The sequence below is a fragment of the Erinaceus europaeus genome, chromosome 3 (assembly GCF_950295315.1).
Source record: "Erinaceus europaeus chromosome 3, mEriEur2.1, whole genome shotgun sequence".
Classification (NCBI taxonomy): domain Eukaryota; kingdom Metazoa; phylum Chordata; class Mammalia; order Eulipotyphla; family Erinaceidae; genus Erinaceus; species Erinaceus europaeus.
Genome location: NC_080164.1, coordinates 33,360,591 through 33,385,159, shown reverse-complemented (window position 1 = coordinate 33,385,159; position 24,569 = coordinate 33,360,591). Strand labels below are relative to the sequence as shown.

At 38.1% G+C, this 24,569-nt stretch overlaps 1 protein-coding gene across 9 annotated transcripts in view; it reads right to left on the bottom strand.

The window, feature by feature from the left end:
* KIDINS220 (kinase D interacting substrate 220) overlaps nt 1–24,569 on the bottom strand; it is a 129,256-nt gene that overhangs the window by 92,280 nt on the left and 12,407 nt on the right. For 6 of the 9 annotated variants that reach the window (XM_060187026.1, XM_016187766.2, XM_060187023.1 and 3 more), the window contains exons 3-7: nt 22,941–23,039; nt 20,142–20,240; nt 18,097–18,198; nt 10,373–10,471; nt 5,379–5,576 (exon numbers count right to left, since the gene is read on the bottom strand). In XM_060187026.1, coding sequence (XP_060043009.1) covers nt 5,379–5,576; nt 10,373–10,471; nt 18,097–18,198; nt 20,142–20,240; nt 22,941–23,039 — 597 coding nt within the window. The remainder of the gene's footprint in view (nt 1–5,378; nt 5,577–10,372; nt 10,472–18,096; nt 18,199–20,141; nt 20,241–22,940; nt 23,040–24,569) is intronic. The other 3 variants (XM_016187767.2, XM_060187024.1, XM_016187772.2) reach the window with 1 other exon arrangement.

Here is a 24,569-nt window from a genome sequence, read left to right as displayed (position 1 = left end):
TAAACGGGCCGAGGATATGAAAAGAACATTCACTCCAGAAGAGATCCAAAAGGCTAACAAACATATGAAAAACTGCTCTAGGTCACTGATTGTCAGAGAAATGCAAATTAAGACAACATTGAAATACCACCTCACTCCTGTAAGAATGACATACATCAAAAAGGACAGCAGCAACAAATGCTGGAGAGGCTGTGGCGACAGCCTTTTGCACTGCTGGTGGGAATGTAAATTGGTACAGCCTCTGTGGAGAGCAGTCTGGAGAACTCTCACAAGGCTAGACATGGACCTTCCATATGATCCAGTAATTCCTCTCCTGGGGATCTACCCCAAGGACTCCATAACACCCAACCAAAAAGAAGTGTGTACTCCTATGTTCATAGCAGCACAATTCATAATAGCTAAAACCTGAAAGCAACCCAGGTGCCCAACAACAGATGAATGGCTGAGAAAGCTGTGTTATATATACACAATGGAATACTATGCAGCTACTAAGAACAATGAACTCAACTTCTCTGACCCATCTTGGTCAGAGCTAGAAGGAATTATGTTAAGTGAGCTAAGTCAGAAAGATAAACATGAGTATGGGATGATCCCACTCATCAACAGAAGTTGAGAAAGATCAGAAAGGGAAACTAAAGGCAGGATCTGACTAAATTGAAAGTAGGGCATCAAAGTAAAAACCCTGTGGTGAGCGGGAGGTGGACATGCGGCTTCCTGGGCCAGCAGGGGGTGGGGTGGGGTGGTGGGTGGGATGGGACACAATCTTTTGGTGATGGGAATGGTGTTTATGTACACACCTATTAAATTGTAGTAATATAAATCACTATTTAATTAATATGAGAGGGGGAAAAATTGTATGTCTAACAAAGGGACTTTTCAAAGCTAACCCAATCACCAAATAATGTGATGATAACAGTAACTATCCACTGTCTTCTCGAACCTTAAGACAGTAGGAACCTCACATTTCCACTATAGAGCCTAAACTTCCCCCAGTCCTGGGACCCTAGGGTAGGGCCCACTTTCCCGTATGCTTCTCCCAATTCTTATCAAATAATATTGCATCCGCTGATTGCAACCTAATCAATGCAACGAGTGCCACCCCAGCGTGCTTCACTTCAGACTGTGTCCAGAGACTTCAGGTGTGGAACGACAACCCTTCAGCTTCATCACTTGGGTGAGACCTTTCCTTTCATAGTATTCTCTAATTCCCTCCCAGGTGGTTCACTTCCTAACAAAGTCCCAAAACCTAGATATAGATCAGGTTCCAGGAGATAGAGCATATGTTCACAGGTATCCACAAACTAGGGCAAATATATACCTGAAAGCAGTAGTACACTAGAGTTTGCAGTAAGTACCCCCCAACACTTCATCTCCACTATTCCAACCTTTGGGTCCATGACTCTTCAACAATTTGTTTGGCTTTGTATGTTAACTCTCTTTTCAGCCACCAGGTTCCAGATGCCATCAGGATGCTAGCCAGGCTTCCCTGGACTGAAGACCCCACCAATGTGTCCTGGAGCTCAGCTTCCCCAGAGACTTACCTTTCTAGGGAAAGAGAGAAGCAGACTGGGAGTATGGATCAATCAGTCAACGCCCATGTTCAGCGGGGAAGCAATTACAGAAGCCAGACCTCCCACCTTCTGCAACCCTCAATGACCCTGGGCCCATGCTCTCAGAGGGATAGAGAATGGGAAAGCTATTGGGGAGGGGATGGGATATGGAGATTGGGTGGCAGGAATTGTGTGGATTTGTACCACCCCCATCCTATGATTTTGTTAATGTCTCCTTTCTTAAATAAATAAATTGATTAATTAAAAAAAATAAATAAGGCTAGAACCTATTCAGTCAGGGAGGAAAGTAGTACAAAAATGAGAACGGTTAATCAAGAACAGGATCACATAGTGTTTATAAACTAGAAAGTAACATGCTAAAAGGATTCAAAGCATAGTGAAGTCAAGTATATTAATATAGATACTAACCCCCCCAACTAACTTGGCTATAATAACTAATTATTGATATTTTAACTCTAAGACTATAAGAAAACCCTCGCATTCTCTTTAAAACCCACATTTCTCCTAGTCCTGGTACCTCTAGGATATGCCCATACTTCTTGAAATTCCTTCTCTATGATTCCTTACTGCCATACCAACTTTGTCGACTTCAACAAAATCGCTACTGGTGCTGCCATCCCACATTCTGCTGCTATCAAAATCTTACTCGGGACTGTAACCAGAGATACCAGCCTGAGAAGTCAACCTTTTAACTCTTCAAATCTGGTGAGACCTTTCCTAATAAATGGGACTACTTACATCCAAGTTAGATGGCATGTCATTTAACTAAGCAACAGACACCAGATTAGGCTAGGGTTTAGGGTACTGGATACAGGTGTACAGGTATCCATAAACAAGGGGCAATTATATAACTCAAAGTGCTCAATAATGGTTAAAGTGCCTAAAGAAGGCATCATAAATTCTGTAAGTGACTGGATTTAGACCAAATTAGCAGGACAGCCTAGCAGAAAGGCCCAAAGAAGACAGATCCCTAAAACCTAACTCTGGCAGGGCTGAACAAATGATACTCCATGCCTAAACAACTGAGAGAAAAATCTAAGATAATCAGATAAAGGAAGGACTACAAAAGTTGGTTAAGGGCAAGTGACAGGCCCACTTAATAATGGTCTGTTTGGTCAATACCACACCACCTGATCATCTGGGGCCCTAGTTAGGGAATCCTTGGATTCCCATACATATATGATGGGCCTGGACCTCTAAAGGGTCCCTCTCCACTACCACTGATTGCTTCCCTAAGGAACAGCATCTTGTGGACCCTCCCAGGACCTTGGCTCTACCATAACGCAATGATGGTAGGGATAGGTTTCTGAAGGGATGCTGGGGGTATCCTGCCCTGCCACTAGAAAATGACTGGTCCTGAAATGAGTGCAGCCTGCAATGTTCCTCATATGTGACCAAGATAGGACCAATGGGGGGGGGCAGGGGGAAGAATACAGGTCCAAAAAGGATGACAGAGGACCTAGTGGAGGTTGTATTATATGGTTGCTATATGGAAAACTGGGAAAAGTTATGCATGTACAAACTATTGTATTTACTGTGGAATGTAAAACATTAATTCCCCAATAAAGAAATTAAAAAAAAAGGGGGGGGGAAGATCAGACCTACAGGACTTGGAGGTTACACAGGCTCTGGTGCTAACAATAAATATGCATTTATGTGATTTACATATAGGCCCTGAAGCAGGTGGATAAAGGTAAATAGGTAATTTTAGCCACAGATTTTTTTTTTGGTAAGAATGAGAGCTACTCCCTAATTCAAATTTCTAGCCCTTTTATCTACTCTGACACCATTCTCTCAGACAATATTCTCATCTAACCTCAGGCTAGCTACCAAACTCAAGCAAAACTATTATAGTTGTATACCCCCAGGAACATGCCTAAAATGGTTCTCTTAGCTTTCTTCTACCCTAAAATTCCCAATCTCATCTGCTCTGATCCTACTTTCTGGTTCCTGTTCATTAACCATCTTGTCTCAACTTAGGTCATGCCACCTTCCAGACACCATGTTATAGATGCAACCATGACTCCACCCCGACTTCTCTGGGCAGACGACCTCACCAATGTGTCCTGGACCCCCACCTCTCCAGAGCTCTGGTCCACTAGGGAGAGACAGAAACAGGCTGGGGGTATGGATCAACCTGTTAATGCCCATGCTCACCAGAGAAGCAGCTACAGAAGCCACCTTCTGCTCCCTATAAACAACCTTGATCCATCTTCCCAGCAGGGGAGAAGTGATAGAATGAAGATTAGAGAACTCTGCACTCCAGTTCCATCAGCACCCAGAGAGAGAGAAGGACAAGGAGAGGGACATATGGAGATAGCTATGAGGTTATGAGTGGCTTAGAGGGGAAGAGAGGACTGAATCAGAAAAAGAAGGGGCAACTAAGTGTAAATGTGGACAGATAGTTGTAGAGAAGATGGTTGGCCCATGTCTAAAACTTTAGGGGGAACTGTGGTGGACTGCAGTGGGGAGAGTGAAGATTCAGAACTCTGGTGGTGGAATGGTGTGGATTCAAATCCCTGTTGACATGTAATTCTGTAATATTAAAATTAAAAAAAAATTTTAAAAAGTAAGTAACATGCTATGTGCAAGAGGAATCCTCAGATGACTTTAAAGAAAAAATATGCATGAAATGTAAGGTTTTAAAGCTCATTCAGAGAAAAATATGGATAATAAATTATAAACAGGAGAACCTTTTAGTTACAAGCTACAGCTATAACAATAAGGATGGTGGCTTGAACTAGAGAGTTTGTAGTAAAAATGAAAAGATATGGACAAATAAAGATGTTTTGAGGGGCTGAGTGGAGGCACATATGGTTGAGTGCATATGATATGTCACAAAGAACCAGGTTCAAGCCCTCAGTCCCCATCTGCTGAGGGAAGGTTTCACAAAGAGTGAAGTAGTGCTGCAGAGGGTGTGTGTGTGTGTGTGTGTGTGTGTGTGTGTGTGTGTGTGTGTGTGTGTCCCCTTTATTTCTTTCCCTCTCGATTTCTCTCTTCACTAAATAAATAATTAAAATTTAAAAATAAGGGTGTGTTTTGGAGGTGGCGTGAATGGAATAATCTAAAGAAATATGATAGGTCAGAAAAAAAGAGCCACTGTGGTAACACGTAGGATTTGAAGCTTCAACCACTGGGTGAATTGTGCTCACTGTGATGAAGAAGACTGAAGAGCAAGTAGTTCTGAGATGAAGCAAAGAAGCAACTGCTTTGTATTATTTGAAATGCCTATTGGACATTCATACAGAGATTTCAAGTACAGTTGGAAACAAATGAGAAGATAAGAGAGTAACTCTTCTAAGAAAGAGATACAACTTAGAAAATTTAAAGTATAAAGTTGGCATATAAAGTCCTGGGGCAATGGATATTACCAGTCTTGAATATAAAAGAGATATATATCAAGGACTATAACAGATTAGTAGTACATGCGAGATCTTTCTTTTTCTTTCTTTTCTTTCTTTCTTTCTCTCTTTCTTTCTTTCAGAGCACTGTTCAGCTCTGGCTCATGGTGGTGTGGGGGATTGAACCTGGGATGAGAGTCATGCTTCAGGCATGAGAGTCTGTTTGCATAACCATGCTATCTACCTTCTGCCCCATGTGACATTTTTCAATAACAATACTATGTGACAAAATAAATAAAATGGCCCTTCATAAGGAGTGGATGTGTTTTTAACTTATTCATTCAAAAGACAGAAATAAAAGTTATTTTAAAATAAATTCCATCATGAATGAGGAATCTTGAAAGGTAATAAGCTAACCTTCTATTAATGTAACGACTAGGAGACAAATTTTAGATAGGCAACTTACCCTATCAGGTATATTCACATATGTTCCAGCATCAAGAAGATCCTGCACAATTTCTGTATGTCCCTCCTTTGATGCAATCATCAAAGCTGTATTTCCATCCTTATCTGTTAAATTCACATTTGGATTCCTCTTCAGAATTTCTTTCACTGACTGTGTATAGCCTCCTTTTACTGCCACAATAAGAGCCGTCATTGAATTCTAAAAAAACAAAACCCAAGAAAGTAATAATTCTGGAAGCATTTTCATAAAGCTGATGTTTTCAAACAGGTAGAATGATATTGGCAGCAATTTCTGGTAATAAGTGTCAATATAAATAATCAGTTTTCAAACAAATTTTTATAATACAATCTATAGGAAAAACTGAAGTAAACAGATCAGATATTTCAGTGAAAGTATATACTCTTCTCTTTCACAATGATCTACAAACCAACCATATCTTCACTTATTTTCTTCTTTTTTTTAACCAGAGCACTGTTTAGCTGTGGCTTATGGTGGTGCAGGGGGTGGGGGGGGCCTGGGGGCTATTGTGTTTGAACCTAGGACTTAGGAGCCTCAGGCATGAGAGTCTGTTTGCATAACCATTATGCTATCTACAGTCCGCCTATTTTCATAGTTTCTTTAATGGTGAAAAACTGGAAGCATTTCCCCTCAGATCAGGTACTAGACAGGGCTGCCCACTATCACCATTACTATTCAACATAGTGTTGGAAGTTCTTGCCATAGCAGTCAGGCAGGAGCAAGGAATAAAGGCATACAGATTGGAAGAGAAGAAGTCAAACTCTCCTTATTTGCAGATGACATGATAGTATGGAAAAACCTAAGGAATCCAGCAAGAAGCTTTTGGAAATCATCAGGCAATACAGTAATGTGTCAGGCTATAAAATTAACATTCAAAAGTCAGTGGCATAAGGTAGAAGAAATTGAAATCCAGAAATCAGTTCCTTTTTCTATAGCAACAAAAACAATATCTAGGAGTAAACCTAACCAAAGAAGTGAAAGACTTGTATACTGAAAATTATGAGTCACTACTCAAAGAAATTGAAAAAGACACAAAGAAGTGGAAAGATATTCCATGCTCATGGGTTGGAAGAATTAACATCATCAAAATGAATATATTACCCAGAGCCATCTACAAATTTAATGCTATCCCCATCAAGATCCCAAGCACATTTTTTAGGAGAATAGAACAAATGCTACAAATGTTTATCTGGAACCAGAAAAGACCTATAATTGCCAAAACAATCTTGAGAAAAAAGAACAGAACCGGAGGCATCACACTCCCAGATCTCAAACTGTATTATAGGGCCATTGTCATCAAAACTGTTTGGTACTGGAACATGAACAGACACACTGACCAGTGGAATAGAATTGAGAGCCCAGAAATGAGGCCCCACACGTATGGACATCTAATCTTTGACAAAGGGGCCCAGACTATTACATGGGGAAAGCAGAGTCTCTTCAACAAATGGTGTTGGAAACAATGGGTTGAAACATGCAGAAGAATGAAACTGAATCACTGTATTTCACCAAATACAAAAGTAAATTCCAAGTGGATCAAGGACTTGGATGTTAGACCACAAACTATCAGATACTTAGAGGAAAATATTGGCAGAACTTTTTTCCGCATAAATTTTAAAGACATTTTCAATGAAACGAATCCAATTACAAGGAAGACTAAGGCAAGTATAAACCTATGGGACTACATCAAATTAAAAAGCTTCTTCACAGCAAAAGAAACCACTACCCAAACCAAGAGACCCCTCACAGAATGGGAGAAGATCTTTACATGCCATACATCAGACAAGAGGCTAATAACCAGAATATATAAAGAACTTGCAAATCTCAACAAGACAACAAATAACCCCATCCAAAAATGGGGGGAGGACTTGGACAGAATATTCACCACAGAAGAGATCCAAAAGGCCGAGAAACACATGAAAAAATGCTCCAAGTCTCTGATTGTCAGAGAAATGCAAATCAAGACAACAATGAGATATCACTTCACTCCTGTGAGAATGTCATACATCAGAAAAGGTAACAGCAGCAAATGCTGGAGAGGGTGTGGGGTCAAAGGAACCCTCCTGCACTGCTGGTGGGAATGTAAATTGGTCTAACCTCTGTGGAGAACAGTCTGGAGAACTCTCAGAAGGCTAGAAATGGAGTTACACTATGACCCTGCAATTCCCCTCCTGGGGATATATCCTAAGGAACCCAACACACCCATCCAAAAAGATCTGTGTACACATATGTTCTTGGCAGCACAATTTGTAATAGCCAAAACCTGGAAGCAACCCAGGTGTCCAACAACAGATGAGTGGCTGAGCAAGTTGTGGTATATACACAATGGAATACTACTCAGCTGTAAAAAATGGTGACTTCACCATTTTCAGCCAATCTTGGATGGACCTTGAAAAAATCATGTTGAGTGAAATAAGTCAGAAACAGAAGGATGAATATGGGATGATCTCACTCTCAGGCCAAAGTTGAAAAACTAGATTAGAAAAGAAAACACAAGTCGAACCTGAAATGGAATTGGAGTATTACACCAAAGTAAAAGACTCTGGGGTGGGTGGGTGGGTGGGGAGAATACAGGTCCATGAAAAATGATGAATGACATAGTGGGGGTTGTATTGTTAAATGGAAATCTGGGGAATGTTATGCATGTACAAACTATTGTATTTACTGTTAAATGTAAAGCATTAATTCCCCAATAAAGAAATAAATTATTTAAAAAATTTAAATAAATAAAAATAAAAAATACAGATCTGTGAGTGGTCCAGGAGATGGCACAGTGATTAAGGCACTAGACTTTCAAGCATGAGGTCCTGAGTTCAATCTCCAGCAGCACATGTACCAGAGTGATGGCTGATTCTTTCTCTCCTCCTTTCTAATGAATAAATAAATTATTTAAATAAAAAAAATACAGATCTGTGATCCAGGAGGTGGCGCAGTGATAAAGCTTTGAACTCTCAAGCATGAGGTCCCAAGTTTGATCACCAGCAGCATATGTGCCAGAGTGATGTCTGGTTCTTTCTCTCTCCCCCATATTTCTCATAAAATAAATAAAATCTTTAAAAAAAATACAGATCTACTTTATAATTGCAAATCACCAATTAGAAGAATGTGATTCATTGCCAAAAGCAATAAAGTTGCGTCTTAAGATTTTGATTTACTTTTACATGTACAAGTTCTTTATAAAAATATTTTGGTTAGGTCATTCCCTAAACCTAAGTCATAATTCTCTCACATACTAAAGTAACAGGCGGTCAATAATCACAGAAGGAAGCCACCATCTACTTGTGCTGTCTAGCATAGAGAGGCAAGTGACCTCCACGGCTATCTAAGAATCACACTGTATCTCTACGCAGCACTAAAATATTAAGTACTCTTTGAAAATTAGCAATTGGCAGCTACTTCCACATGAAAAATCGATAGAACTGGTTGATAATGTACCAAGAAGTTACGTACAATTTGGAGTTCACTTTCATTGCACTGTAACTATAGATTTGATAATACTGTCTATATTGACTGTTTCTCATATAGATGTCATTTAAGCCAAGAGGAAAAGAATAAGTTTTGCCAGTTTTTCCCACACATCTGGCATAGGATCAGGTACATACATAGCAGGTGCTCAGTAAGGAATTAATAATCATTGGTCAGTAAGATGTATTAAAACAAATCTTTTTTTCTTTCTTTCCTTTTTCCAGCAACATTAATCACTGGGGCTTGATGCATGACAAATCCACTGTTCCTGGTGACCATTCATTCTCTTTCTTTTTCTCTCTTTCTTTCATTCTTTCATTTTTATTTGACAAAACAGAACTTGAGAAGGGGAAAATAGAGTGCAGGGGAAAAAAAAGTCACCTGCAACACTGCTTGCATTCTAATTTCTTTTAAGTTTTGATCATGGATTTCTAATTTTTAAAATCTATTAGGGAAGAAAAATAGTCAAAACTAAAAAATATTCCCCAAATTACATTATCTTTAGTTTAGTTTTGTTTTTTTGGGGTTTTTTTTGCCTCCAGGATAGTGCCTATCCACGAATCCATTGCTCCTGGAGGCTATTTTTTCCCTTTTGTTGCCTTTGTTATTTATCATTGTTGTTATTATCACTGTTGTCATTATTGTTAGATAGGACAGAGAAATCAAGAGAGGAGGGAAGACAGAAAGGGGGAGAGAAAGATAGACACCTGCAGACTTGCTTCACCACCTGCAGTGATGAAGCGACCCCACTGCAGGTGGGGAGCCAGGGGCTCAAACCGGGATCCGTGCACCTGTCCTTGGACTTTGCTAACCCACTGCGCTACCGGCCAGCCGCCTATCTTTAGATTTTTAAGAAAAAGCATTTTAATAAAGTGTAACTTTTCCCCATAATTAATAGTATTTCAAATTATCTAATTTGGAGATTATCTTAATATATAGGAATGTAACAGAAAGATATTCATTATAGCCTCCTCAAATTTGTTAGCAAGAGACCCTTAAATGTATATGCTTATAGTACATATTATCAAAAATATACTTTCAAGAAAATGCATGTTTTTCTAATTATTATTTAAGAACTATAGAGAAATGTTTCTAGGCACATACTATTCTCTCTCTCTGAAAACTGAAAAGACATCTCTAATTACAGAAGCCTGGACTTCCCTGGACAGACAACCCCACCAATATGTCCTGGAGCTCCGCTTCCCCAGAGCCCTTCCCCACTAGGGAAAGAGAGAGACAGGCTGGAAGTATGGATTGACCTAACAACGCCCATGTTCAGCGGGGAAGCAATTACAGAAGCCAGACCTTCCACCTTCTGCACCCCACAGTAACCCTGGGTCCATAGTCCTAGAGGGATAAAGAATAGGAAATCTATCAGAGGAGGGGATGGGATACGGAGTTCTGGTGGTAGGAATTGTGTGGAGTTGTACCCCTCTTATTCTATGGTTTTTGTCAGTGTTTTCTTTTTTATAAATAAAAATTAAAAAATAAATAATAAAAAAGATACTTACAGCTCCTTCTTGGTCAACGTCAGCTCCCATGGCCAATAAATGTTTTACACATTCCAAGTGACCCTTTCGTGCAGCCCAAACCAAAGGGGTTGTTCCATACTATTAAGATAAACAATAAATTAAAATATTGTTATTAGAGATGCATTTAAAGAAATTAGGTCTCGAATGTTGGTAAAGTATCATACTTTGAATATTCTTTTATTATTATATATACCGGTCGTGATTTTAACCCTCTATAAGTCGAATTTCTCCATTTCCCCCAAATAGATAATTAAGTATTGTATTAAATAACTTTTAACCTTTATAATAAAAAACAAGTTTTCAACCACAAGTAAGACTGTGATGTTCAACAAGCTTTCACTGTTTCTTTTTCCCTCTCCACTAGCCTAGCCATTTACTCATTTATATATTTTAAATACCTAATTTATTTCACTTTAATGAGAGAGATACAGATAGAAAGACACAGAGAAAAATACCAGAGCACTGTTGCTTTCTTATGTCTTTTGAAATAGAATTTAAAATTCATTTGTAGACAAAAATAGTAACAACCAAATGCCAAACATAGTTCTAACTCCTTTTTGGGTTAAATCATGTAATCATTAACATATAAGTGTACATGAATAGCTCACATTTTCACAGGCTCCACAGCAAGTGCTACAAATCAAAACATAAACATCCTAAAGGATAATACACATAGTCTTTGCTCAAAAGACTGTTTATATATAATGGGTTGTCAAAAAAACATATTTTTTTCTGCATAAAAATGTACCATGACATTTCCAACCACCCAATAGATGAGCATTCATCCTTTGCATTATCTTTCACCCTTTTTATAAACTATACTACACAGGTTCATATGCTATACATTCAACTCTCCTGGCATCCCATCATCTGACATTACTCAGCTGCTTCTCATTCCACATTCAGTAGAAATCTCTCTTATATCACAATGAAGAATTGACATCTGGCAAGGACTTCTTTCTATTACTTATCTCTATTTAAAACATCTGTAAGGTCAGAAGTGAGAATCACCCAGTCTCTTTCCTCTTTTTCTCAAGTCCTGTCTCTATTCCTAACAGATTTAATCCCTGAGGAGAAATTATAGGGGAAGATGACTGAAGGGCTCTGAAACCCAATTCCAACAGGATCCAGAGAGTGAAGAGGAAAAAGAAAGGACATTTGGAAGTAGTAATAGGTGTAGCTGTGACTTAAAATGGAAGAGAAGGCAGGGCCATAGAAAAACAAGGGGAAAAATAGTTACAGAATAATAGTCAACCCATATCTGTGACCTTAGGAGAATCACTGAACTTTCCAGTGGAGGGAATGGGGACACAGAACTTTGGTGGTTGAGAATGATGTGGAATTGTACCTGTTATTTTGTAATTTTGTAAATCATCAATAAAAAATTTAAAATATCTAATCCCTTTATATATTTATTCTTTTTAAAGTATTCATTTTATTTAATACATTCCTATTCCACTCCCAACCTTACTCAATAAGGTCACCAGACTTTTCTGCTTTATTTTCTCTTCCTATAAACTGGTTTAGGTTTCTCATGCCCTTGAAGAAATAAAATTAAAATAACCTCTCCCAATATGTTGTCCTCTTTAAGAAATTTATTACTGTATCTTCCAAATTTGTGAAATATTTTATAATGGCACTTCAAATTATTTAGAAATCCCCCCTTGAAAACTAGTTTGCTTTTCTACAAAAGTTACAAAAACCACTGTCTCCAATAGTCAGATAAACACATAGCGTATGCTTTTTTTTTTTTTCCTTAGAGAGAGGGATAGAAGCAGAGGGAGAAAGTGAAAAAGACCACAGTATTGAAGCTCCATTCAGTGCCATGGGGCCTGGTCTTGAACCTGGGTTTCACATACGGCAAAGGAGCACACTAGCCCGTAGACGTCCTATGTACCTTTTTCTCACTTTTCTTCCTGAAAACTCTGTTGTATTCTGAATTGTTCACTGTCTCTTCCACCTTGAACTTTCAACTCAGCAGTCATCTCTGACACTGCACTAGTCAAATTCACCTACTTAGGGAGACACTAATAATTATTTCCTTGTTCTTTTTATTCCATTACTACTGATCTCAATTATCAAATTCACTCTCACATAACTTCATGAATTACCTCTATGCAAACAGTCCTTTTATCACATCCAGTCAAAAATATCTCTATCTGCTATCGAATAGGACCCATCTATCTATAAAGACTACCATCATGGGAGTCAGGCAGTCTGCACAGCGGGTTAAGCACAGGTGGCGCAAAGCATGCAAAGACCAGCGTAAGGATCTGGGTTCAAGGCCCCAGCTCCCCACGTGCAGGGGAGTCACTTCAAAAGTGGTGAAGCAGGTCTACAGGTATCTATCTTTCTCTCACCCTCTCTGTTTCCCTTCCTCTCTCCATTTCTCTCTGTCCTATCCAACAATGACAACAATAACTACAACAATAAAACAACAAAGGCAACAAAAGGGAATAAATATTAAAAAAAACTACCATCACTTTAAAAGTCCATAAATCTAGGACACAGCCCAGAAAGAGAGCACATTTTTTAATATATGTGAGGCCCAGGGCTGCATCCCTGATAATCACCACCACTTCACACCCTACCAAAAAAAAAAGAAAAAAAAATCAAGTCTAAAACTGGCTGCATTTCCCTTTGCTAAAAATTAGTTCCCATAGAAATCTTTCTGTTCTCATTGGCAATAAATGATTTTCTTTATCTAAAATCCATCACATGGTGTGATATTCTGTAATGTTTTTTCTAAAACACCATTTAATGTGTCAATCTATCAAATCTCCCAGTTCTTCTTCTTCTTCTAGTGTTTGCCCTTCTTCCGTAGCCAGTCAAATCTCCCAGTGAGTTTCAGTGACTACAGGGCTATTACCCAATCTCTTCAATCGGGTAAACAAGGTCCACCTAAGGGGACTGCATCTATACCCAGTGCCTCTTTCCTCATCATATCATTTATACTGAAGCAAGAAAGAGTTAACTTTCAAAGAAAAAAGTAAGGATTCACTTCTCAGTTGAAGAAAAATGCAGTTGGCAGCTACCTCCCCTCTCCTCCCAGCATAAACAAGGATTTCTATTTCATGAAAAGTGGTAGCCTTTGAATATGCTACTTTTGCCCAAGAGTCTGCTAATAACCCAAACAAGTTGAACTCCCTGTATACATAAAAGAAAAAGTAAGCTGTTAAGATTGTTGCTATGAGTTACTATGGGAAAGTTGATAACTGTATCAAAGGACAAGCACCTTGAACTCAGGGTCCAGTCTTTTGTGGACAGAAGTCTGGCTGGGTCTGCTGGCATAATAAAAAGTACTTCCCAGAACATGGGTCCTGAAATTGGTGCAACCTGGAATGTTCCTACTGATAACCACTGAATGCAAGTTCAGACCTATAGGGATGTAGAGGTTACATAGGTTCCTCTGCTAAATATGGGCCCCACATCAAATCGATGGAGGTTACAGTCAACAATATTTATACACTTTTCCCATATTTGGGAGCTACTCTCTCCCTGACCTAGCTTTCTAAACCTTTTTCCAGCCATGGCATATAATTCGGATCCACCTGCATATCAGATGTCAGGCTCAGGCAAAAACTAATGAAGTCATGGGCCCTTTGGAACTTACCTAAAATAGACCTATTTGCTATTTCCAAAACGGAGACCCCAAATCTTCATCTGCAATATTCTATCCTTTAGGTTCATGATTAATCAACAACTTGTATGGCTTTATATGTTAACTCTTTTTCAGCCACCAGGTTCCACATGCTACCATGATGCCAACCAGACTTCCCTGGACAGATGACCCCACCAAGGTGTCCTGGAGCCTGCTTCCTCAGAGCCCTGTCCAACTAGGGAGAGAGACAGGCTGGGAGTATGGATTGACCTGTCAACACCCATGTTCAACGGGGAAGCAATTACAGAAGCCAGACTTTCCACCTTCTGTACTGCATAGTGATCCTGGGTCCATACTCCCACAGGGTTAAAGAATAGGAAAGCTATCATGAAAGGGTATGGGACCCAGAGCTCTGGTGGTGAGAAATGTACCCCTTTTATCATATGGTCTTATCAGTGTTTCCATTTTATAAATAAATAAATTTTAAAAAATAGGAAGGCTATCAGGGGAGGGGATGGGATGCAGAGCTCTGGTGGTGGGAATTGTACCCCTCTTATATCCTATGGTCTTGTCAGTGTTTCCATTTTATAAATAAATTAAAATGAAATACATTAAATTAATTTAAAAAAACACTTCCTACATTAAAGCCTCCATGTGTCCGGTCTCTATACCTGAGAATCAGATAACAGTATCTACACACAAGACTCTATTCAACAACCCCTCAAGCATGCCAAATAACCACAATGTGGTGCAATTTGCTCTCTGCACCTCTCCTATTAAAATATACTCTATACTTTTTTGAAGGTCTAAGTTAAGTCTCAGTTCTATCAACTTGTAACTGACTATTCAGTCACCAAAGAATCCCCCTTCTCTAAAATCTGATGTAATTTGATGCTTGGTCTCTGCATGTTCTGTGTTCCATTTATCTTCCTTCTTCTCTAAGCAGGAATCCTTTGCTTTTATATCATCTATGTTTAGTAAAGATAAACACCTACCTGTACCACCATAAGCCAGACCTGAGCAGTGCTCTGATAAAAACAAACAAACCAAGCATAATACTTAATTCTAAAAAGCTTTGAATTTTAGATTATATATAAATATTTTTAAACACAGCAGAAGAAATTAAAGGTTTATCCATTATAAATGGTTCTTTGGAATATACCTAAAATAGATCTACTAGCTTTTTCCAAAACAGAGACCCCAAATTTTCACCTGCAATATTTTTGCCTTTAGGTTCATGATAAGTCAACAATTAGTTCTGCGGGATGCATTGGATCGACCTTCCCGTGGTGCATCCCGTGAGTACCCATTCATTGGGGAAACTGACGATCCTTCCTAGCCGACTGAATCCACATGGATCCCAGTCACTTTCAAAGCCATTAACTGGCTATGGAAGAAGGGCAAACGCTAGAAGAAGAAAGTTCTGCTTTATATCTTAACTCTTTTCCACCCACCAGGTTCCACCCATACATCTCCCAGTCCTGGAACCTCTAGGGCAGGGCTCACTTTCCTGCATGCTTCCCTCAAGTCAAACCAACTGACACTGCATTTGCTGATCCCAACCTAATCAATGTAACCAGTACCACCTCAGAATGCTTCATTTCAGACTGTGTCCAGAGACTTCAGGCATGGAATTTCAACCCTTTGGCTTCATTACTCTACCACCAGGCTCCAGATAATACCATGATTCCAATTTGACTTACCTGGGCAGACAACTCCACTGTGTGTCTACCTCCTCAGATCCCTGCCCCACCAGGGAAAGAGTGTGACAGGCTGGGAGTATGGATCAACCTGCCAACGCCCATGTTCAGTGGAGGAGCAATTACAGAAGCCAGACCTTCCACCTTCTGCACCCCATAATATCCTGGGTCCATACTTCCAGAGGGATAAAGAATAGGGAAGCTATCAAGGGAGGGGGTAGGATATGGAGCTCTGGGAGTGGGCATTGTGTGGAAATGTAACCATCTTATCCTATGGTCTTATCAATATTTCCATTGTATAAGTAAAATTTTAAAAAATGTAACAAATCATAAACATCAATAGAAAGACCTTTACACATATAATAAGTCAACTAATCTAAATTAGAAGATAGCCAATCTGAATTAGTAAATAGTCATAAATGAATATTTTTGAAAAGATTTATTTTATGAGAAAGAGAGAGATACTTAATTGTCTACTCTGGTATATACAGTGTCAGGGATCAAATTTGGGGCCTCACACAAGCTAGTCCTCAGTTCTTAACACTGAACAAACTCTTCAGCCACATAAACATAGTATTTTAACTGTCATATTATAAGTATCTGCTATAATCTTATTACAATATTTGTTATTAATTTATGCAATACATCTTATAATGTGAGGCATAACTGATACTGCAACACTGAAGTGTACTACCTGCTACTCTTTTATTTGTTTATTTATTTTATTTTATAAAATTACATGTCAACAGGGGTTTAAATCCATACCATTCCCACCACCAGAGTTCTGAATTTTCAGTCTCCCCACTACAATCCACCACAGTTTCCCTAAGGTTATAGACATGGGCCAACCATCATCTTTACAACTATCTGTCCACATTTACACATAATTGTCCCCCTTTTTTTTCTGATTCAATCCTTTCCCCTCTAAGCCACTCATGACAACATAACTAACTCCAAATGTCCCTCTCCTTTTCTCTCTCTGAATGCTTCTGGAACCAGAGTTCAGAGACCTCTTATCTTCATCCTATCACTTTTCCCCTGCTGGGAATATGGACCAAGGTTGTTTTGGGAGTTAAAATGTAGAAGTTCTGGCTTCTGTAATTGTTTTTCCACTGAACACAGGCGTTGACAGGTTGATCCATACCCCCAGTCTGTTTCTATCTTTCCCTCGTGGACAAGAGCTCTGGAGGTGCAAGGATCCAGGATACACTGGTAAGGTGGTCCTCCTACCTGCTATTCTTTGTATACATATAGAGCTCTCCATACATACTACACAGATCAAGCTGGGAATGATTTCTGACATTCCCATAAGATTAAGCAACACTACTTACTGAAATTTGTGCTAAGTATAAACTCCAGCTATTAAAATACATCAAATGAACAGCGGTTTTTCTAAGGCCATAAAGGTATGTAATCAAGAGCCTGCCTTGCATGTGTGAGGTCCTGAATTTGATTCCAAACACCACAAAAGAGCAACAAAAACAAACAAAAAAAATGGTGAAACCCCTTGGATGCTGAAGTGGTGCTTTATATATCCTCTCTCAACTCATTCCCTCTCTCTCTTCCTCTTTCTCTCTTATAAGGAGATAAGATAAATAACTAGGTCAAGGTAGTTCAGCAGCAGAACATATACACAAATGATTACCAATTTGTATATCTCACACCACACTTTTTTAAATTAGTGATTTAATATTGATTTACAAAATTATGAGATAACAGGGTATAATTCCATGCTATTCCCACCACCAGAATTGGGTGTCCCCACTCCCTCCATTAGAAATTACAGTAGTTCTCCCAAAGTCACAGATGAGTTGACTATTGTTTCTTTATATTTGTATGTACTTGCCCATTTTTTTCCTATGGTCCTGCCTTCTCTTCCTTTCTAAGTCACACCTATACCTATTAATACTTTCAAGTGTCCTTCCTTTTTTCTTCTTCTTTCTCAGGGTTCTGATGGAATTGGACTTCAGAGTCCTCTAGTCATATTCCCCTAGCATTTCTCCCCCTCTGGGAGTATGGACCAAAACTCTTTTTGGGATAACACCAAATCTTTTAAATTGTTTCTTTTCCTAAGTTTTGTTAAGACTATTAATTTGAAAAGAGTATAATTATGCATATGTATCAAGATCTAAAATAGGTAACAGAAATAACAAAGGTACAAAAACAAAACCTTGATAGAAATTTACAAAAGCTTACAGACTACGAACCAATCTTTTGTAGCCAAAAGGATAGTGTATACAGAAAGTAATAGCAAGAAACAAACCTAAAAAAGTAGGCTTTATCTAGGACAGCAGAAACCAATAAAACTCTCCAAAAGCAAAAAGGAATTATGTGATTAAATACTTATTAAACCATGATTGGACATTAATATGAACTAAACTTAGAAAACTCTTGTGACCTACCTTATCAGAGCAGTTGACTTTGGCACCATTTTGCAGCAAAAGATGCACTATATCTGCATGGCCCCTCCCTGCTGCCCAAATGATTGGATAAACACTGTACTGCTGGGAGATAGGGAGGTTGAGTAGTTTAGGAAGAAGGGAGGGATAAACAGAAACAACAGAGGAAAAAAAAAAAGAAATCAGCAAAGGAAAGAAAACACATTTTTAGGTGGATACTTATACATTTGCTATCATACATTTGCTATACATAATGAATTAACACAAAAGTTATAAAATATAAAGCAGTGTTATTAAAAATTGAGTTCACACTAGCTCTACTTAAAAAAAAAAAAAGCACATAATGGCATCCAAAACCAGGGGCCAGGTGGTGGTGCACCTGTTTAAGTGTACTCATTACAGTAAACAAGGACCCTGGGTCAAGACCTTGGTCCCCACCTGCAGGGGGAAGCTTTACAAATGGTGAAGCAGGGCTGCAGGAGTCTCTCTGTCTCTCTCCCTTACTACCTTCCCCTCTCTCAATTTCTCTCTGTCTCTAGCCAATAAATAAATACAGATAATTTAAAAAAGGCATCTAAAAACCATCATCTTAGTCACAAATATTTTGATCCATTATACTCAGTTATTCTCTTACAAATTTCCTTATAAACAGTATATAATTATAAACAAATGCATTGTTTTGGAGTCCGTACTAATTAACATGATAAATTCAACATTTTATCATATTATTAAATGTTTTTCTCCAGTTGAATCAATGGATACCTAGTCTAAGTAAACTGACTTTTAAAATAAGAAAGGGAATCCACCTAAAGTATTTAGAGAATTCTCATCATTCTTAAACATACCGGTACTGAATACTTCATTAATTTCTTTTTGTTCAGAAAATTTATAGACTATCTTTCTTTTGCATTACACAGCTCTGCCCTTTGTATGGAGAGGAATAATGGACAGTTTGTTTCTCACTGGCTAAAAAGATCTACTATCTGCAAGAGAATAATAAACATGATTCTGTCATTTATGGTTAAAAAAAAAGAAAGCCAAACATAATACTCATATCACATGGATGGCAAATAAAATGCACTCAGCCTTAAATAATATACATATTATGAACACTATATATATATATTAGTTGCCACCAGGGTTATCTTGGGCACTTGGTGCTGGCACTACAAAACCACAGCTCCCATGACATTTTTTTCTTTCTATTTTTATCAGATAGGACAGAAATTGAGAGGGATGGGTGAGGTATAGAGAGAGAGAAAGAGAAACACCTGTGTACCTGCTTCAGTACTCATGAACTGTCCCCTCTGCAGGTGGGGAGCAAGGGCTTGAACCAACGTTCCCCCACGTGGTGATGTGTGAACTTAACCAGGTATGCCACTGCCCAGCCCCCCTGTACACACAGGTTTAACATATTTAATATGATTATTTAGTTAAAATGGAAAGCTACTAAAAGGAATGTGAAATCTTTATTATATAAGCCTTCCATTAGGTAAAATAAAAGCACTTGGTTTCTGCTTTATTGAGGTGTAACTGACAAATAAGATAATAAGATATTCAAGTGCACAACATAATTATTTGATACATATATACATTATGAAACAATTCCTCCTTCCCATTGGTAAGTAGTTTTTTAATATGTAGCCAGCCAATTTTGAAACCAAGTAGCTATGCATGAACCACCATCTATTACACTTCACAAGAATATATAGAAAAACAATATGCATATTTGGTAAATGTCTCTGTTTTAAAAGAAGCTTAGACTAAGAATGCAGACTTACAGAAAACAGGAAAGATGACATAAGGATTTCAAAATTTCTTTGAAATGGTTATAGTTATTGACATTAAAGCTCTAAAATCCATACTTCACTGATAAAAATTGAGATGATCTTGAAAAAAATGTTATATAATTACATTCTGCATTACTATCTTCAATAAAATCTACATCCTTTCTCTTTATTATGAAGTTCAAAGTATAATCAGTCTTGACTATTCCCTAAGAGAAGTTACTACATATATTACAGAAGGAGAATTTTGTTAATGCTTACCAAACCAGTGACATTTGGGTTGGCTCCATGAGAAAGAAGCATCTCTACTATCTCAGTACGGCCTTTATAACTTGCCCACATAAGAGCTGTCCATCCTCCCTAAAGAAAAAAAGTTGGGGGAAGAGAGAGCTTTATCATCTACAAACATAGGAGTCTAATAACAAAGTTCTTTCTGAGGGTATTCTTCAAGAAACCATTGTTTTATGAAGGTATCACTGTAATTATGAATCCTCAAACTTCCCAGTGAATTATACAATAATATCTGAAATAAGTAAAATTTTCTACATCCACAAATGATTACTTCAAGATATTTATTTTAACCAGAGGCCACAAATTTAATCCCCAACACCACTTATGTCAGAGCTGAATAGTTCTCTGATCCTCTCATTCACACTAAACAAATACATAAATAAATAAATAAATCTTAAAGGGGGTGGGAATGGCACACTTGGTTGAGCACAAGGACCATGCACAAGGAGTCAGGTTCAAACATTTGGTCCCAATCTGAAGGGGGGAAGCTTCAGGAACAGTGAATCAAGTATTAATCTCTCTCTATCTCTATCTCCCTCTCCCCTCTCAATTTCTCTGTTCTATCAGTAATGGGAAGGGGAGGGTGGCCACCAGGAGCTATGGACTCAAATGCAGGCACTAAGCCCCAACAATAATTCTGATGGCAATGGGGAGCCAGGGGAGACAGCTATCAGCAGTTATACAACTGAGCTTCATGCCTTAGGCTTTAATGTCCCAAATTCAATCCCTAGCACCACCATATACCAGAACTAAACAGTGCTCCAGTCAAAAGAACAAAACAAACAAACAAAAAAAGACACAAGAGGAAGTTTTTGGAGTAAGGCAAACCTAAGTTCAAAAGTCAAGTCCTCTTGACTTAGTACTTTAGGCAAAGAGCACTGCTTCTAGTTACAATTTCCTGAGCTATATGCACTGCAAACAAAATTAACTTTTATTCCATAGAATTTTCTGAGAAGTCAAATAATAGTAGAGAACACATAAAGCAGATAACAGGCCCAGACACTGAATAGACACTGAATTGTCACACAGTATACTGGCCAACCACAGGAAGTTAGACAAGGCACACGGCTGACGTCAGCCTACGACAGAGCTTACTTATCACAATCAGCATAAATGCACAATGGATTGTGAGTGGACTGAACAGACCTAAAAGCACAGGCAGCCAGAAGTCAAGACTTTTCAGTCCCTGATTTTTCTCCTGATCAGAGGGATCTTGAATGAGGTGTTCGAGGCATACACCATGGCAACCTCTGCTGGGAACTGAACACGTGTGACTCAGCTAGCCAGTAAACTTTTTTTTAAAAAAAAATATTTATTTATTTATTCCCTTTTTGTTGCCCATGTTGTTTTTTTATTGTTGTAGTTATTATTGTTGTCGTCATTGTTGGATAGGACAGAGAGAAATGGAGAGAGAAGGGGAAGACAGACAGGGGGAGAGAAAGATAGACACCTGCAGACCTGCTTCACCGCCTGTGAAGCGACTTCCCTGCAGGTGGGGAGCCAGGGCTCGAACACGGATCCTTACACCGGTCCTGGAGCTTTGCGCCACCTATGCTTAACCCACTGCGCTACAGCCCGACTCCCACCAGTAAACTCTTAAGACTCTTCTACAGCCATATGAGAAGCCTATATCTCTCTTTATCTTGTGGGGCTGAACTTCGTGGACTTTATGGGCCTAGTGTATGCTTAACCACTGCTGACAACTGCTTATTTTGCAGTGCCTAAAATATGTGTCCCATACCTCTGTACCTTCCTAGTAAAACCTTGATTTGTTTAAACCTGCTCCCAGCCACCCCGCAGCCAAAGCCCTTTTATTTTAACTACAACACCTAATGTTTCTTACTGATCTGATAATTTGATGTGGGTGAATTTAACCTGAAAACTAGACTACTTACTCATACCTTTCTTTTCTACTTTATAAGTAAATAAGAACAGCACATTTTACTCTCACCAGTTATATACTTACTCTTCCTTGCTTAAGTTAATGAAATTATTATATTCTTTATAATTTTTTAACACTGTATTTCAATTTTTCCTGCATTCACTTCACTATGTTTTAGGAATAAGTCTAAGATTATGGATGTAAAAAAAAAAAAAAAAAAAAAACCACTGTGAGTTACAATATGCAGAATAATGTCAAGTGTAAAATAGTTTCTTAAAAACTCAGACCAACTATACTGCTTCAAAAAAATAATAATACGTTTTCTATAACAATGCAGATCAAATCCTTCCTTTCCCCAATATTAAAATTAAGTTTTGAGGTGGCAAAACAATTTAAAGTATAAACAAGAAAAACTGATTTTTTCTTCACCTTTATGCCTTAAGCATATGTAAACATCAAATAAAAGCTATGGTAACTACATCTATATCCTAACTTGTAATATACAGGTATCTGAATACAATTATACTATAAAAATGAAATTATAAATATTAATCTGGAGGTTGTAACTTTAAAAAAACTAAAAATATTTTTTAAATATGCTGTGTCCCTCTTAAAGTTCCTTTTAAAGAAAAAAGATCTCACGTAAGATATAAGACATTGACGCATTAAAAGGCAGAGTTGTTTTTTGAAACTCTGAAACTGAAAAATGACTATTATATACATTATCTGTGTTTGAATACATTCTTGAGAGTCCTTTCAGTGTCCAACCCAAAATTCTAAAAACATTATTATATCACCTTACACAACAAGTGCAAAATTTCCTACTTATCTGTTACTACTACTAAGATTGCATTTGATTGACCACATAATATAAGGAAGGTACATACCATATCACGGTGCTCCAGGTTGACCCCACATTTAAGCAGTTCTTCCACAATGTGAAAATGTCCTTCTTTAGATGCCGAGATAAGTGCTGTCCAGTTATCCTTAAACGTACAGACACAAATGTTACTACTTCAAAACCAAAATATATATTCAAAGGGGAAGAAAACTGAATTCAAATGTACATACCAAATAATCATACCAAACTGACATAATTTTCCCCACTCTGAACTATGTAACAGTAAAGCACAAGCTTGTCAAAGAATGTATCAGTCTACCTACAGTGAATTATTACTTGATGTAAAAATAAGTTCCACAACTGCTTGTTCAGCCTTTTCACCAGACTTTTAATCATACACTCTAGTTTTTAAAAAGGAGGAAAGATAAGTAACAAAACCTCAAAGCTAATCCTTCTTGCGAGCAACCATTACTAAAAAATTAAAGAGGCTGTAATTAAATTTAAGAACACATTCACAGGCTATTAAACAGAACTGATACCATATGTTAAGTTTAGAAACTCTATGATAAAGACTGCAAATATTCTATCCTAACATCTATTCATAGTTTGATGCAATGACCATTCAATTAAAATCATAAATGTAGAGTGAGAGAGATGGTACAGGGGTAGTTCACAGGATTTTCTTGTGAAAAGTCCCAAGTTAAATCCCTGGCACAACTAATAGCCAGAGATGAGCAGAGCACTCATTTAAAAAAAAAAAAAAAAAAAAAAGGAGTTGTGCAATAGCGCAGCGGGTTAACCACACGTAGTGCAAAGCGCAAGGACCTGCATCAGGATCCCAGTTCGAGCCCCCAGCTCCCCACCTCCAGGGGAGTCACTTCACAGGCAGTGAAGCAGGTCTGCAGATGTCTTTCTCTGTACCCCTGTCTTCCCCCTCCTTTCCATTTCTCTCTCTCCTATCTAACAATGACATCAATAACAGCAATAATAATTACAACAACAATAAAAAACAAGGGCAACAAAAAGGAAAAATTAATTTTAAAAAATTTTTAAATTAAAAAAAAAGAAAACAGGGTGCACCTGGTAGATCACACACATCACAGTGCACAAAGACCCAGGTTCAAGCCCCTGGTCTGCACCTGCACAGTGTTAGGAGGGGGCAGACACTTTATGAGAGGCGGAGTAGGGATGCAGGTGTCACTCTCTCCCTCTCTATCTTCCCCTTTCTTCTCAATGTTTCTCTTCCTCTCACCAAAAAAAAAAATAAATAAGATATCTTTAAAAGAAAAAAAATACACACAGTCACCAGTTTTAAAAACCAAATGTATGGCTCTAAAACAAAACAGAGGAAAAGAGAAAATGTGAGCCTTTGGGAACAATGGTATTAGAAGGGGCTGCCTCACCAGTGGTACCAGAAGGAACCACATCGTTCTGGCTATTATCCTAGGTAATGTTACTTCAGATAATAAGGAAGCATTATGGAGAGTTAATAGTATTACTCATACTTGGACATACTCTAACAGGCATTTACTCAACCAGTGACAGCTACCCATAAAAAAGCATCATGACCTGAGGCCTATCACTGAAAGTAAAAACGTCTCCCCTATATTATCATCCTTTAAAAAAAATGACTTAGTGTACATTTAGGCAAAGTTGAGATATATCTGGAAGTACA